Genomic DNA, 13,341 nt, shown 5'->3' with positions numbered 1-13,341 from the left:
GGGCTCGAACCCGTGTCCCCTGCATTGGCAGGCAGATTCTTAACCACTGCGCCACCAGGGAAGCCCCATCATACTGTTTTGCAACCATTACCACTGTCCGTTCCTAGAACTTTTTCATCATCTCAAACAGAAACTTTGTACCTATTAAATAATATTCCCTAGTCTACCTCCCACCCAACCCCCTTAAGCACTGTTCTACTCTGTCTCTGTGAAGACTATTCTAGGTACTTCATATTAGTGGAATCATACAACATTTGTCCTTTGGTGTCTGGCTTATTATTTCACTTACCATATTTTCAAGATTCATGATGTTTATAGCATGTTTCAGAGTTTCATTCCTTTTTAAGGCTGAATAGTATTCCATTTTATGGATAGACCACGTTTTGTTTATCATCTATTGATAGATAGTGGGTTGTTTCCACTTTGGCTGTTGGAATAGTGCTTCTGTGAGCATTGATGTACAAGTATCTGTTTGAGTCTTTGCTTTCAGTTCTTTTGGGTGTATAACTAGGAGTGGAATTTCTGGATCATATGGTCAGTCTGTGTTTAACTTTTTGAGGAACTGCCAAACTTTTCCACAGTGGCTGTACCATTTTATATTCCCATTCGCATTGTATGAGGATTCCACTTTTTCCACATCCTCACCAACACCTTTTTTTTTAAATTTTTTTAATTTAATTTAATTTATTTTTTTATACAGCAGGTTCTTATTAGTCATCAATTTTATACACATCAGTGTATACATGTCAATCCCAATCGCCCAGTTCATCACACCACCATCCCCACCCCCACCCCCGCCGCTTTCCCCCCTTGGTGTCCATACGTTTGTTCTCTACAACTGTGTCTCAACTTTTGCCCTGCAAACCGGTTCATCTGTACCATTTTTCTAGGTTCCACATACATGCATTAATATACGATATTTGTTTTTCTCTTTCTGACTTACTTCACTCTGTACGACAGTCTCTGGATCCATCCACGTCTCAACAAATGACCCAATTTCGTTCCTTTTTATGGCTGAGTAATATTCCATTGTGTATATGTACCACAACTTCTTTATCCATTCGTCTGTCGATGGGCATTTAGGTTGCTTCCATGACCTGGCTGTTGTAAATAGTGCTGCAGTGGACATTTGGGTGCATGTGTCTTTTTGAATTATGGTTTTCTCTGGGTATATGCCCAGTAGTGGGATTGCTGGATCATATGGTAATTCTATTTTTAGTTTTTTAAGGAACCTCCATACTGTTCTCCATAGTGGCTGTATCAATTTACCTTCCCACCAACCGTGCAAGAGGGTTCCCTTTTCTCCACACCCTCTCCAGCATTTGTTGTTTGTAGATTTTCTGATGGTGCCCATTCTAACTGGTGTGAGGTGACACCTCATTGTAATTTTGATTTGCATTTCTCTAATAATTAGTGATGTTGAGCATCTTTTCATGTGCTTCTTGGCCATCTGTATGTTTTCTTTGGAGAAATGTCTATTTAGGTCTTCTGCCCATTTTTGGATTGGGTTGTTTGTTTTTTTAATATTGAGCTGCATGAGCTGTTTATATATATTGGAGATTAATCCTTTGTCCATTGATTCGTTTGCAAATATTTTCTCCCTTTCTGAGGGTTGTCTTTTCGTCTTGTTTATGGTTTCCTTTGCTGTGCAAAAGCTTTTAAGTTTCATTAGGTCCCCTTTGTTTATTTTTGTTTTTATTTCCATTACTCTAGGAGGTGGATCAAAAAAGATCTTGCTGTGATTTATGTCAAAGAGTGTTCTTCCTATGTTTTCCTCTAAGAGTTCTATAGTGTCCAGTCTTACATTTAGGTCTCTAATCCACCTTTTAATTTATTTTTTATAATAGCCATCCTAATGGGTGTGAAATGGTATCTCATTGAGGTTTGGATTTTCATTTTCTAATGACTAGTGATGTTGAGCATCCTTTCACATGCTTATTGGCTATTTATATATCTTTGGAAAAACGTCTATTCAAGCCCTTTGTCCATTTTTTAAAAATTAATTAATTAATTTATTTATTTATGGCTGTGTTGGGTCTTCGTTGCTGCACACGGGCTTTCTCTAGTTGTGGCGAGCGGGGGCTACTCTTCGTTGTGGTGCGCGAGCTTCTCATTGCGGTGGCTTCTCTTGCTGCAGAGCACGGGCTCAAGAGCGCAGGCTCAGTAGTTGTGGTGCATGGGCTTCATTGCTCCGTGGTATGTGGGATCTTCCCGGACCAGGGCTTGAACCCGTGTCCCCTGTATTGGCAGGTGGATTCTTAACCACTGCGCCACCAGGGAAGTCCCCCATTGTCCATTTTTGAACTGTGTGGTTTTTCGTTGCTGAGTTGCAGGAGTTCTTTATTTTTATGGATACTAGACCCTTATCTGGTATATGTATTTGCAAATATTTTTCTCCCATTCTATGGCTTATCTTTTTACTCTCTTGGTCATATCTTTTGATGAAGTCCAATTTGTCTATTTATACTTCTATTTCCTGTGTTTCTGGTGTCATATCCAAGAAATTATTTCTGAATCCAGTGTCATGAAGATTTTCTCCTATTTTCCTCTAAGAATTTTATAGTTTTAGGTCTTGTGTTTAGGTCTTTGATCCATTTTGAGTTGTTTTTTAATATCGTGTAAGGTTAAGTATCTGACTTCATTCATGGGAATGTGCAGTTTTCCCAGCACATTCCCATTGAATGGTCTTGGCCCCCTTCTGGAAGTCAGTCTCATTCTCTTGTAAATGACAGAGGTGATGTAACGCTCTGACAGAACGTTGGAGAACTGGGAGGACAGTCATGATTCCCACCCCTTCTCACCTGACGACTTGTTGCATAATCACGGGCTTTATTTTTCACTTCATGTCTGTCTGGTTTCTTTTTTGTGTTTTTGTTTTTTTGTTTTTTATAAATTTATTTATTTATTTTTGGCTGCGTTGGGTCTTCGCTGCTGCGCGCGGGCTTTCTCTAGTTGCGGCGAGCGGGGGCTGCTCTTCGTTGCGGTGAGCGGGCTTCTCACTGCGGCGGCTTCTCTTGTTACAGAGCTACAGGCTCCAGGCGCGCAGGCTTCAGTAGTTGTGGCGCATGAGCTTAGTTGCTCCGCGGCATGTGGGATCTTCCTGGACCAGGGATCGAACCCGTGTCCCCTGCATTGGCAGGGGGATTCTTAACCACTGCGCCACCAGGGAAGCCCTGTCTGTTTTTTTAAATGGATATACAGTTGACCCTTGAACAATGCGGGGGTTAGGGGCACTGACTCCCCTCCCCCCAGCAACTGAAAATATGCATATAACTTTACAGGCCACTCTCGGTATGCGTGGCTTCACATCCTCCAATTATGTAGTACTATAGTACGTATTTATTGAAAAAAGTCTGCTTATAAGTGGACCTGCGCATTCAAACCTGTGTTGTTCAGGGGTCAGCTACTCCTGTTTTGTATCTTGCCTTTTTTACCTTATACATATTGCTACATATGATGATTTTACAAGACTTCATGTAACTACATACCTTAAGTGGCTCTACTACCATAGTGAATTCTGGTGCCCCGGTGGTTTTTACCATCGTGATTAACGTTGTAGAGCACATCTTTGCACGTAGGCCTTTTCCTCAGGCTGAATGCCTCAGTGTAGAATTGCTGTCTGAAGGGGTCTGGGCACCTGCACGATTTTTGCTACATGTTTGCCATCTAAAACTATTATACCCGTTAGTAACAGGCATTGTTGGGTATATGAACCATACTGAGTGTTACTGAAACAGTTGTCATAGATGAACACCATTCCTCTCTTCTTGAATTTGCTGCTTCATTCAACAAATCTTTGAGCTCCTTCCATATGCCAGGCCCTGTTGAGATGCTGGGGATCCACTGGTAAATAGAGCTAGAGCTCCCGTCCTCAGAGAGCTTCCCTTATTAGGGGCTGAGACAGCTGAGAAACAGACGGACACATGGACATGTCTAGTGGTTGAAAGGCCATGTGAGAACATAGACAGGTAAAGGGCACAGTGTCTCAGGCTGGGGCAGAGCTGGGCTGGGACCAAGGCAGTCAGGGAAGGAAGGAAGGCCCCGCTTAGTGCCGTGTGGGCTGAGGGTGCATCTGAGGGGCCGGGAGAGTGGTCCAGGTAGAGGCTTGAGATGGATAGAGAACACTTGTCGCTGTCTAGGGAGAACAAAGAGCCCCTGTGGCTGGAGGCACAGAGGGCAGGAAGGTAGGAGGGCAGGAGAACCCATGGCGCCAGCTCAGCCTGTCCTCTGAGTGAGTGCTGAGTGATCTGGGTTCTGATCCAGTCGTCCTGGCTGCTGTGGAGACAGATTAGGGGACCTGTTGGGAGGCTCTGACAGGATCCCAGCAAGAGAAGGTGGTGGCCTGGATCAGAGTGGGGAGCAGTGGAGTTGGGGTGGGGGAGAGGCACTCGATTCTGGTATTTTTTTTATTGAAGTATAGTTGATGTACAGTATAAGTTACAGGTGTGCAATATAGTGATTCATAATTTTTAAAGGTTAAACTCCTTTTAAGGTTATTATAAACTATTGGCTCTATTCCCTATGTTGTACAGTATATTTTTGCAACTTATTTAATTCATTAATTTATTTATTTTTGGCTGCGTTGGGTCTTCGTTGCTGTGTGCGGACTTTCTCTAGTTGCGGCGAGCGGGGACTACTCTTCATTGCACTGCGCGGGCTTCTCATTCTTCTCATTGTGGTGGCTTCTCTTGTGGCGGAGTGTGGTCTCTAGGCGTGCGGGCTTCAGTAGTTGTGGCACGCGGGCTCAGTAGTTGTGGCTCTCGGGCTGTAGAGTGGAGGTTCAGTAGTTGTGGCTCACGGGCTTAGTTGCTCCGTGGCATGTGGGGAAATAGGGAACATCAAGAATCATACCTTAATACAGTTTGTAATTTGCTTTTCTTTAAATGTGAGTCCACTTCAACATTTTCATGTGTTTATTTTCTGTCTATACTGGCTCAGAGTATTTGTAAGTTTAACGTTTAATCTGAATGGCACGGAACAAGGAATCCACCACACTCCTCCGGCTCTGGTCAGACCAGGAGAACGCTCTGCCCTTAGAACTGGAGCTGCGAGCAGGCCGAGTGCCGGGCATGGAGGAGGGGACGCTTCCACGAGTTTCTTTTCAGGAACTCATGGTGTCCTTCCTGAAAAAGGTCAGGGTTTGGGGTCAAAGAGCCCAGCTACCTTATTTGGGCTACCTGGGCCTGGCGTTTGGCTTCAGTGGGGAGGGTGGTCGCCACCGGGCCCCTGTGGAGAACTGGCTTCAAGGGAGCAGCACTGACCAGAGCTGGAAGGCCACTGCCTGTGCCCGAGCATCGCAGTCTGCGTTTGTGTGGCAGCTATGATTTCAGATATGCTGTCCTTTTTGTCCCTATAAGTCAAAGGGGGGAACAGACCTTCATAAGTGTTTCTTACCAAGAGGGGTGGAAGGTGTGTAGCGTCTGTAAGCCCAGGTCACCAGGTGACCTGGATGGCAGGTGTGTATGGGGGGAGTGCCCAGGTGTGCCCCCCCTCCCGCCGGGGTTTCCTGTTCCATGCAGGGTGGCATCTGGTGGCAGATTTCCCTTGGTCTCTGGCGCTTCTGAGGAGTCCTTTTTGCCTTCACGGGTCCTGAGGACAGAGGTGCAGGTGGTGGGGAAGCTGGCCTGGTAGAAAGGAGGGCCCTTTGGGGAAGAAGCTGTCCACGTGTCCCTCCTCCTGCAAACCAAGGAGCTGACTCTGCGGAGATGGGGCCCTAGGCTGCAGAGCGGGCTGCGGTCATCGGAGGGCTGCTGCCTGGACAGGAGTGAGAGGTTTGGCTCGGAACTGCCCCACCCACCTCATGAAGCAGGAGCGGTGGGCATGATGCTGCCTCAGGGCCAGAGAGGCGCTGTGTGCTGAACGTGGTCTTTAGTTTTTCTCCCCAGTAGTAGAATTTAGAGGTTTTTCTGTGGCTTAAAGCAAAGTCTTCCAGTTTTTTATTGTGAATACTTCTGAACAGAGTAGAAAAGTTGAGAGAAGTGTTACCCACACACACTGCTTGAGTGACCAGTTATTAATGTTTCCTCGTATCTGCTTTGTCTCTGTGCATATGTACGGACTCTTCTCTGAGCCACTGAAAGTACATAGCAGACATTATGAAACTTCACCCCTAAACACTGAAGTCCACATCTGAGCATAATAACGTGGTTTGTTGTCATCTCGTCTGGCCATGGGGTGCGTTAGCACCGCTTCCTTGTTTCTGCCCTCAGTTTAGTATTTTTAAAATGTGAGGTGTGACGTTCCAGTTCTGAAAAAGAATAAAGCCAGATCGGCCTGTCAGGTCTCCCACGTCGCTCACCCCTACCCTGTCGATCTGCACTTGGCATTTCCTTTGCTCCACGAGTCCATGACCCTGGACAGTGTAGAACGTGTTTTGCATGTTTTTAAACTTCCTGTAATTGTTATAGCTTTATTGTTCCCCTCTGTGAACAGGTTGCTCTTAAATGAGAATGATGTAGGAATAAATAAATACCTGGTCCTATGCTGGCAGGGGGTGGAGATTCAGTAAGTACTATTTTACCTCTTACCTAATAGGTGTTGAGAAGACAGTTCTGGATGTTAAAATGGGCAGACAGTCAAGTTGGTGGGAAGTAGACCCTGCTGCCTGCCCAGCTCTGACCTCAGAGAATCCTGGGCTCATTCCAGGGCAGGAGGACATCTCAAGGCCTCAGGGACCTCCTTCATGGTACGTGCCAGGAGCTGTGGCAGCCACTCCAGCCTTTCCTCTCCCCTGCCTCCCCCAGCCCAAGGGGGTGCTCTGTGCCTGCACCACTAAGGGGAAAGGGAATGGACAAGGCTGGGCTCCAGCCTGGAGGGAGCTGTCTGCTGGGCTTCCTTACCCTGCTGCACCCTCCTCGCTGCCTGGGTGGCAGAGAAGTCATCTGGGCTGGTGGGATTGCTGGGAAACATTCGAGAACACGAAGGGAGAATTTGGCAGGGCTTTGAGAAGCCTTCAGATCAAGGAATCACCTGAGGGTAGTCCGTGCTTGTCCGGGCTCCTGCCCAGGCTTCTGTGAGGCTGATAGCCTGCCCCTGGCTCCTCGTGCCAGCCTTGGGACACCGGACACCGACCATCACCTCTCTTCTTCGAGGGGCCTCCATCGGCCCCCAGGGAATGAGAATTAACAGAGAGCACCTGCCACCCCTGCCCCGCCACTCCCTTCTGTCCCCTGGCACAGCAGGGCACGGAGTTCACTCTGCAAGGAGCAGGGGAGTGGCAGTGGGTTGCCTGAGGAGGTTGGCCTGTCCACGGGTGCTGCGGCCAAGTGGCCTGGGGCCTGCAGAGCCTCGCAGTGGCACTAGGTGGCACTCCCGCCCAGGGGAGTCCAAACAAGGTGGGAGGACTAGAAATTAAGGACCAAGTATGGGTGGCCGGAAGGGACCTCATTTGGGCTGGGAGAGTAAACCTTCCAAGGGGTTTTTTCTTACTCCCAGAAATCATGTTGAGTATTGTCTGGAACATTGTCCAGAAGGCATTTCCCTCCTGAGATATATGTGGTGGAGGGCAGGTTAGAAGGCTGGGCGGGCTAATCTCAGGGCAGACCTGTGGGCTGGTTTATGAGTTTCCTAGACACCAGTCAGCCTGAGAGGCTTTGAATGATTACAGAGGAGCTCTGGTCCATGTGGAGCGGCCCAGCTGGTCATTTTACAGTGGAGAGCATCAGCGCTCCACAGGCCACTCAGCAAGTAAGAATCTGGGCTTTTGATCCAGACTTGTTTTTCCCCCTTAGGTCTAACTTGGGTCCTGCTGGATGCACTGCAGGCTTTGGGGAAGTCAGGACAGTCTTCCTGGATTTCTGGTTCTGGAATTTAGTGTTGCTAAGATTGTGTGTCAGCATCTTCTGTGCTTTAACTCCTTTTTATTCCATCTCGAGTGGTGGTTGGTTGGAGCTCTGAGGTGAGCAGGGGTCTAAAGTCTCGCTGGGGCTCCGAGAATGCTGTGAGCCCAGGCTAGGAGGCTGAGGTCGGCTGTGCACCTCCCTGCCTCCCAGTTCCTACTGGCGTCCCAAGGATCCCTCCAGCTTGTTATGGAGCACTTGGTTGGGCTGGATCCGGATGAGGGGGCAGGTGTGTGGGGCTGTGTCTGCATGCTGCTGTGTCCTCTTCCAGGCTGCCTTGGCTGAGCTGCCCATCTCTTCACAAGCCCTGTCGGCTCTCTTCCTGGTCTAAATGTTGCTTTAGAAACTAAATTCCCAGTGGTCAAAAGAAGCTGGGGTTGTTCAGCTAATCAGGTTCCTGAATTCCACATGCTTTTTGTGGTTGAGTAGTGGTGGTGTTCCCCGCTGGACCCTCCCCCTCCCCTAAAAAGTGTTAAGCTGGTTCATTCCATCCCATGTTGACTGAGTGCTTTCAGTAGGCATGGGGGTAGGGTGCTGACCCTGCAGGCTGGGGCCCCACCATCTAGTGGGGTAGAAAGATAAGGCGAGAATCACCCCACAGGTCTTGATCCCCGCGAGGAAGCGTATGTGCTGGGCGGGGGTGGACCTTGCCCACTGGGTCTTGTTTGCTGGTCTGCACCAGGGGATTTTGTGTGTCAGGGTGTGTCTGCCTGGAGGAGAGGGGGTGGGGTGAGGAGCAGCCTTTGTCTTCAGGGTCGGGTGTAGGAAGGAGCGAGGGCTTCGAGGGCTAGTAAAGGTGTCTTGGAGGTGGCTTTGTGCTCAGTCCAGAGAAGCCGGCCCTCGGGTGAGGTCCGCAGCACGTGGAGGCCCTGGCGGCCCGGAGGGGTGTGTGGGAGGAGCTCGCGGCCCAGGGCGCCCAGCCCCGCCCCCAGGAGGCACCCGCGAAGTCCTGTGGCCGTCGGGCCGGTCGCCTGTTCCCGCCGCTCCCTGGCCCCGCCCCTCCCCTTAAAGGAACCCCGGGCTGGGGGGCGGGGCGCGGCTGACGAGCGAGCCTGGTGTCTGGTCTCCTGCTGCCGCCCCGGCGGCCTGACTGGCTGGAGCCGAGCACCCGCCCGCCCGCCCGCAGTCAGGCTTCCGAGGAGCGGCGCCTCCCTGTGAGTTCAGCCGGCGCGGCGCGCGGCGCGGAAGCCAGCGGAGCGGACAACCTGCCGGTGAGTGAGCGGCCGCGGCCGAGCCGCCCCGCGCAGCGGAAGGCCTGCTCGCGTAGCCGGGAGGCCGGTCGCCCCTCACCGCTTGGGGCCTGAGGAGCCCACCCCCCAACCCCGATCGAGTGTGGCTTCCCTGGCCCCACACGGTGGGTCACGGGGCCGGGCAGGATGAGCTCACTTCCTTCGCGTCGTGTAGCATCTCCTCGCCTCCCGGCCCGGAAAAGGGAAATGTGGGCGTTGCGGGCGGCTCGATGTCCTCCTGCGCCCATTTCCTCAGTTCTGCCCGAAGGGTCTGGGACGGGCGCCAGAGAGGGAGGGAAGCGGCAGTGTTCCTCGGTGGGACCCGGATATGCTGCAGTTGTCACCATGTACCAGCCAAGGGGCGGGAGGGGGTGACACCCCGCCCTTCCCAGAACCCGATTCCCTACTAGTGCTAAGGATTGCCCCAGAGAAGGTTCCTTTCCTTGAGGGGATTTATGGAAGAGTCCTGCCGAGTCCTGTCCCCATCTCTACCGCCCTTGAAAGAGGTGCCTCTGGACCCTTCTCTTTGCTTCCTCTTCTCTCGCCCAAGGCTTCCCCAAGATGGCTCACCCGTTTCACCCGGGAGAATCCATTTTCCTGGTTCCCTACTTCTGACGTTTTGTCAGCTTCTAGCCTTGGAACTCAGGGGAGGAATGGTTGGTGGCCCCACCTGGACACAGCTACCCAGCAGCCCTGCCCTCCAGAGCTGGGAGTGTGCACAGCAAGTCAGGCTGGGGACACATGTTTTGGGGGGCACTGGGGGTTTCTGCTGAGGCTTCAGGCCGGATAACTGGCACCCAGTGAGCTTTCCACTCAGGGAGCAGGAGCACATCCTTGGGCTCTCTTGGGCTGGACACGTGCAGGGTTGCAAGGCCTTCGTCGAGGGCAGTGAGGAGTGGGTGGGGATGTTGCAGCACCTCTGGGGTGTGAACCCCCAGAACAGCACGTCCTGACAAAGGTGAGCTCCCCAACCCCCAGAACAGCACGTCCTGACAAAGGTGAGCTCCCCCCAACATGGTCCTGTTGAGCCATCCCTTCCTACTCACATCATCGCTGCCCCTGTGGTTTGGGCTCCTCTGTCAGAACTGCCTCCTCTGCCCTGTTCCTTCCATCTTCCCAGTGGTAGCAAACTTCTGTCCTCCCAGAGCGTGGGTTTGGAAAGGGAGGGGAGGCACTGGAAGCCAGGTCTGGGGGGTGAGGCTGCACTAAGCTGTTGGGTGGAAGAGAGGCATGGGGTTTCTGAGCAGAGTTGTTCTTGGCCTTGGTCACAGCTTTGATCTGAGACTTAAGGCGGGTGAGCAGGAGGAAGGACCCTTCCCATTTCCAGATGAGGAAACTGAGACTCAGAGAGCACGTGCGACTTGCAAGGCCTTTCCCAGCTCTCAGGGCGAGGGTGGTGGGGAGGGCATCCAGGATCACAGTAACCAGATTGTCCTTGCCCCCCACCAAAGCTTCTGTGTTCTCATGTTCCACATGGCCATGTAATGACTTTAAAGTCCTACTGATCATAGCCCCAAACTCACCTCCACAGAGTGTCCTTGAGATTCTCGGGAGAGAGGGAAGGTGTCTGTACTTCTCTGCTTCAGGGCGCTGTCCTTGCAGGCTCCTCCTTCAGGCCTGAGCTCCTCAAGTTGCACTCAGGGAACCAGAGAGGGAGAAAGCTCTAGCTTGGCCTCCAAAGGCCACTGTAGGCGCAGAGGGCAAGTGGGGCTCTGAGATGGGGATGCTGGGAGCACTGTTGGCTGAGCAAGTGGCTCTGCTCTTGGGAAATGAGAAGGGGTGACCTCTAGGGACCCCCTTCCCTCCGTCCTGCGGCTCTGAGCTAGTCAGAGGGTGTTGGCCCGTTTCCTGATGGACAGCTGAATTCATGTCAGCTTGCTGGGGGCCTTCTGGGGAACACTGGTGATTTAAAAGAAACCTGACCCTGGTCTCAGTGTCCCGTTTTAGAAGAGGAAGTAGAGTAGTGACGGAGACAGGACTGAGGCGTGAAGACCTCCTGCCCAGCTTCTCAGGGCAGTTCCTGGAGTCTCTCCAGGATAGCAGCTCCTTGGGCTGGTCCCCCAGAGTCCCCTCCACTGCCCTGGTGGGCTGCGTGGTCCGGCCAGGCCCCTGGACTGGAGGCCTTGGGGGAGAATGCAATGCAAAGGCACACACAGGGATCTGCTTTGAGGTCCTGAGGTTTTGGGCCAAGCTGGGTTTGGCTGTGGGTTCCTGAATGTGCCTTTCTGACAACATTCTGCAGTGGTCAAGGTCCCACCGAGGAAAACTGGCAGGAGGCCTGGCTCCCATCCCCGCCCACAAGGCGTCGCCAGCCCCCACCGTGAATCCCGGGTGTGCGCGCAGCCCAAGCTTTCTAGAGTTTCTAGAGTCGGGGAGAGAGCTTTGTCCTGGAGCCTAGCTTCGGGCGCAACCCTGACTGCCCATCACCCCGCTGGGCCTGTTTCCTGGGGAGCCGGCAGGAGGCGAGTTTGGGGCCCGAGGCTGGGAGGGCGGGGCAGGGCTGTGCTTGGCAGGTGGGCGGATCTGTGCTCGGCAGGTGGGCGGGGCTGTGCTTGGCAGGTGGGCTGTAGGAAGGGAGTTAGTGGGACCTCAGCTCGAGCCTGGCCAGGCAAAAGCCAGAGTGTCCATGGGGCCTCGGGCAGGAGGAGGCCTATGCGGGCACCCTCCTGCCATTCAGCGGCCACTCAGCGAGGCGGGTGGCCTGGGGAGATGAGCTTGCCGAGGGGTCCTGGTCTGAGGTGGGGTGGGCCTTGGCAGGGGTGGAAATCCATGCTCACGTCCAAACCTTAGTCAGCCTAGTCCAGCCCCATGGCCACTCACACCTAGAGATCTGGCAGGTGCCGGGCTGGCGGTTTTCACCTCCTTGGCTGAGGTGGGTTTGCCTAGGACCTCAGAAGTTCAGCCTGTGAGGGTCGAGCCATGTCCGAGTTGGGTCCTCTTGCTCGGTCTCAGCGCGGGGGCCTGGGCCGGGTCAGTTCTCTGCCTTCGGAGCAGCCCTGGGACCCTGCATGTCTTCATCTAAAGACGACGCCGGGCGTGTGGGTTGGGGGCTGCGCTGGGCGGGGCTGTGACTCCCAGGCTGCGGAATGTTTGCTCTCCCCCAGCCCATGATCTGCAGAGGCTGGGCGTCCTCGCAGGGAGCTGGGCGGCCGCGGACCAAAGTGCTGTTCCTCCCCAGAGAGATGGGAAGGCGGGGCGGCCGGTTTCCCTGAGGTCTCCCTGGTGCCCCTCTTCAGAGGAGGCAGGTATGGGGGGCCCTGAGGTGGGGGGTGGGGGCGACGACGAGGAGAGAGCCGGAGCAGGCCAGATGCTGGGGTCTCACCGCCGCGCCTCTCCCGCCTTCCTGCGCCCTCATCCCTCAGATGCTACTTCGTCATCTGAAAGGAAAATGGGTCAGGTCCCGGCGAGGGAGGGGCCGCCGGGGCCGCAGACAGGCCGACGCTGGGCGCCCGCCTGGAGCGCGGGGCTCAGATTCCCGCTTGTGCTCCTGGGTTCAGAGGCGCGGGGTCCCCTCCCTGCCGGGAGCGGGCAGGCAGCCAGGCCAGGGACAGAACGGGCCGAGGGCGGGGCCGGTGCGCAGGCCGAGCAGGTGTGTGATCGGTGCCTGTCTCTGCAACAGCCCTGATCCGTTGGACTGGACCTAGCCAGGGAGCAGTCCCCCAGCCGCAGCCGCCGGGGCGAGGAGCGGTGACAGCGCAGGAGCTCCGGGGGGGAAGGGAGGAAGGAGGAGAGACAAAGGGAGCGAGCCTGGCACTGCCTCCCTGCGCCGCCCACCATGTGTCAGTCAGAGGCGCGGCGAGGACCGGAGCTCCGCGCGGCAAAATGGTGAGATGCTGCGGGCCACGGCTGCGTCCTAACCTGGCCTCGCCCCGCCTCGACCTCCAAAAGGTCAGAGTTCACGTCCAGCGGCCCCGTGGTGGAGGTGGTGGCGGCGGCAGGGGGCCGGGGGACCCGCCCCCGCGGCTGGAGGGGTCCAGCCCGGGGGGCCTGAGTTGGAGAGCCCGTTTCAGGTACTGGGGGGCCAGCAGGCTGGTGGGCCAGTGTCTGTGCTGCGCCCCCGCCCCGCTGCAGCGCAGCTCCTCCGAGGTTGGTCCCCGTACTTCTGCAGAGAGCGAGGCGGATGGGGGGAGCCCAGGGGAGAGCAGTGATGTGTCAGGCTTTGCTTGGCCCCTACCCACTTGCCAGACCTTTTTAAAGCTGGAGGGGGTGGGATGGGAGAGACAATGGACACAGGGGGTCTGGTGAGCAGTGGAGAAGCAGTGCCTCCCAGGGCC

General features: G+C 53.9%; 1 protein-coding gene across 7 annotated transcripts in view; it reads left to right on the top strand.

Annotated features, from left to right (window-relative positions):
• Positions 1 to 13,341, top strand: part of PISD (phosphatidylserine decarboxylase) — a 40,784-nt gene that overhangs the window by 21,344 nt on the left and 6,099 nt on the right. The window contains exons 1-2 of one of the 7 annotated variants that reach the window (XM_061169627.1): positions 8,955 to 9,049; positions 12,687 to 12,892. The exons of 3 other annotated variants lie outside the window; for them this stretch is intronic. In XM_061169627.1, coding sequence (XP_061025610.1) covers positions 12,843 to 12,892 — 50 coding nt within the window. In that variant the 5' untranslated portion in view covers positions 8,955 to 9,049; positions 12,687 to 12,842. Of the gene's footprint in view, positions 1 to 8,954; positions 9,050 to 12,294; positions 12,313 to 12,686; positions 12,956 to 13,341 lie in introns of those variants that run through there. 3 more of the 7 variants (XM_061169628.1, XM_061169629.1, XM_061169631.1) reach the window with 3 other exon arrangements.

This window comes from Eubalaena glacialis, chromosome 15 (assembly GCF_028564815.1).
Source record: "Eubalaena glacialis isolate mEubGla1 chromosome 15, mEubGla1.1.hap2.+ XY, whole genome shotgun sequence".
NCBI classification, from domain to species: Eukaryota; Metazoa; Chordata; class Mammalia; order Artiodactyla; family Balaenidae; genus Eubalaena; species Eubalaena glacialis.
Note: the sequence above shows the minus strand (reverse complement) of the source record. Positions and strands in the feature narration are given on the sequence as shown.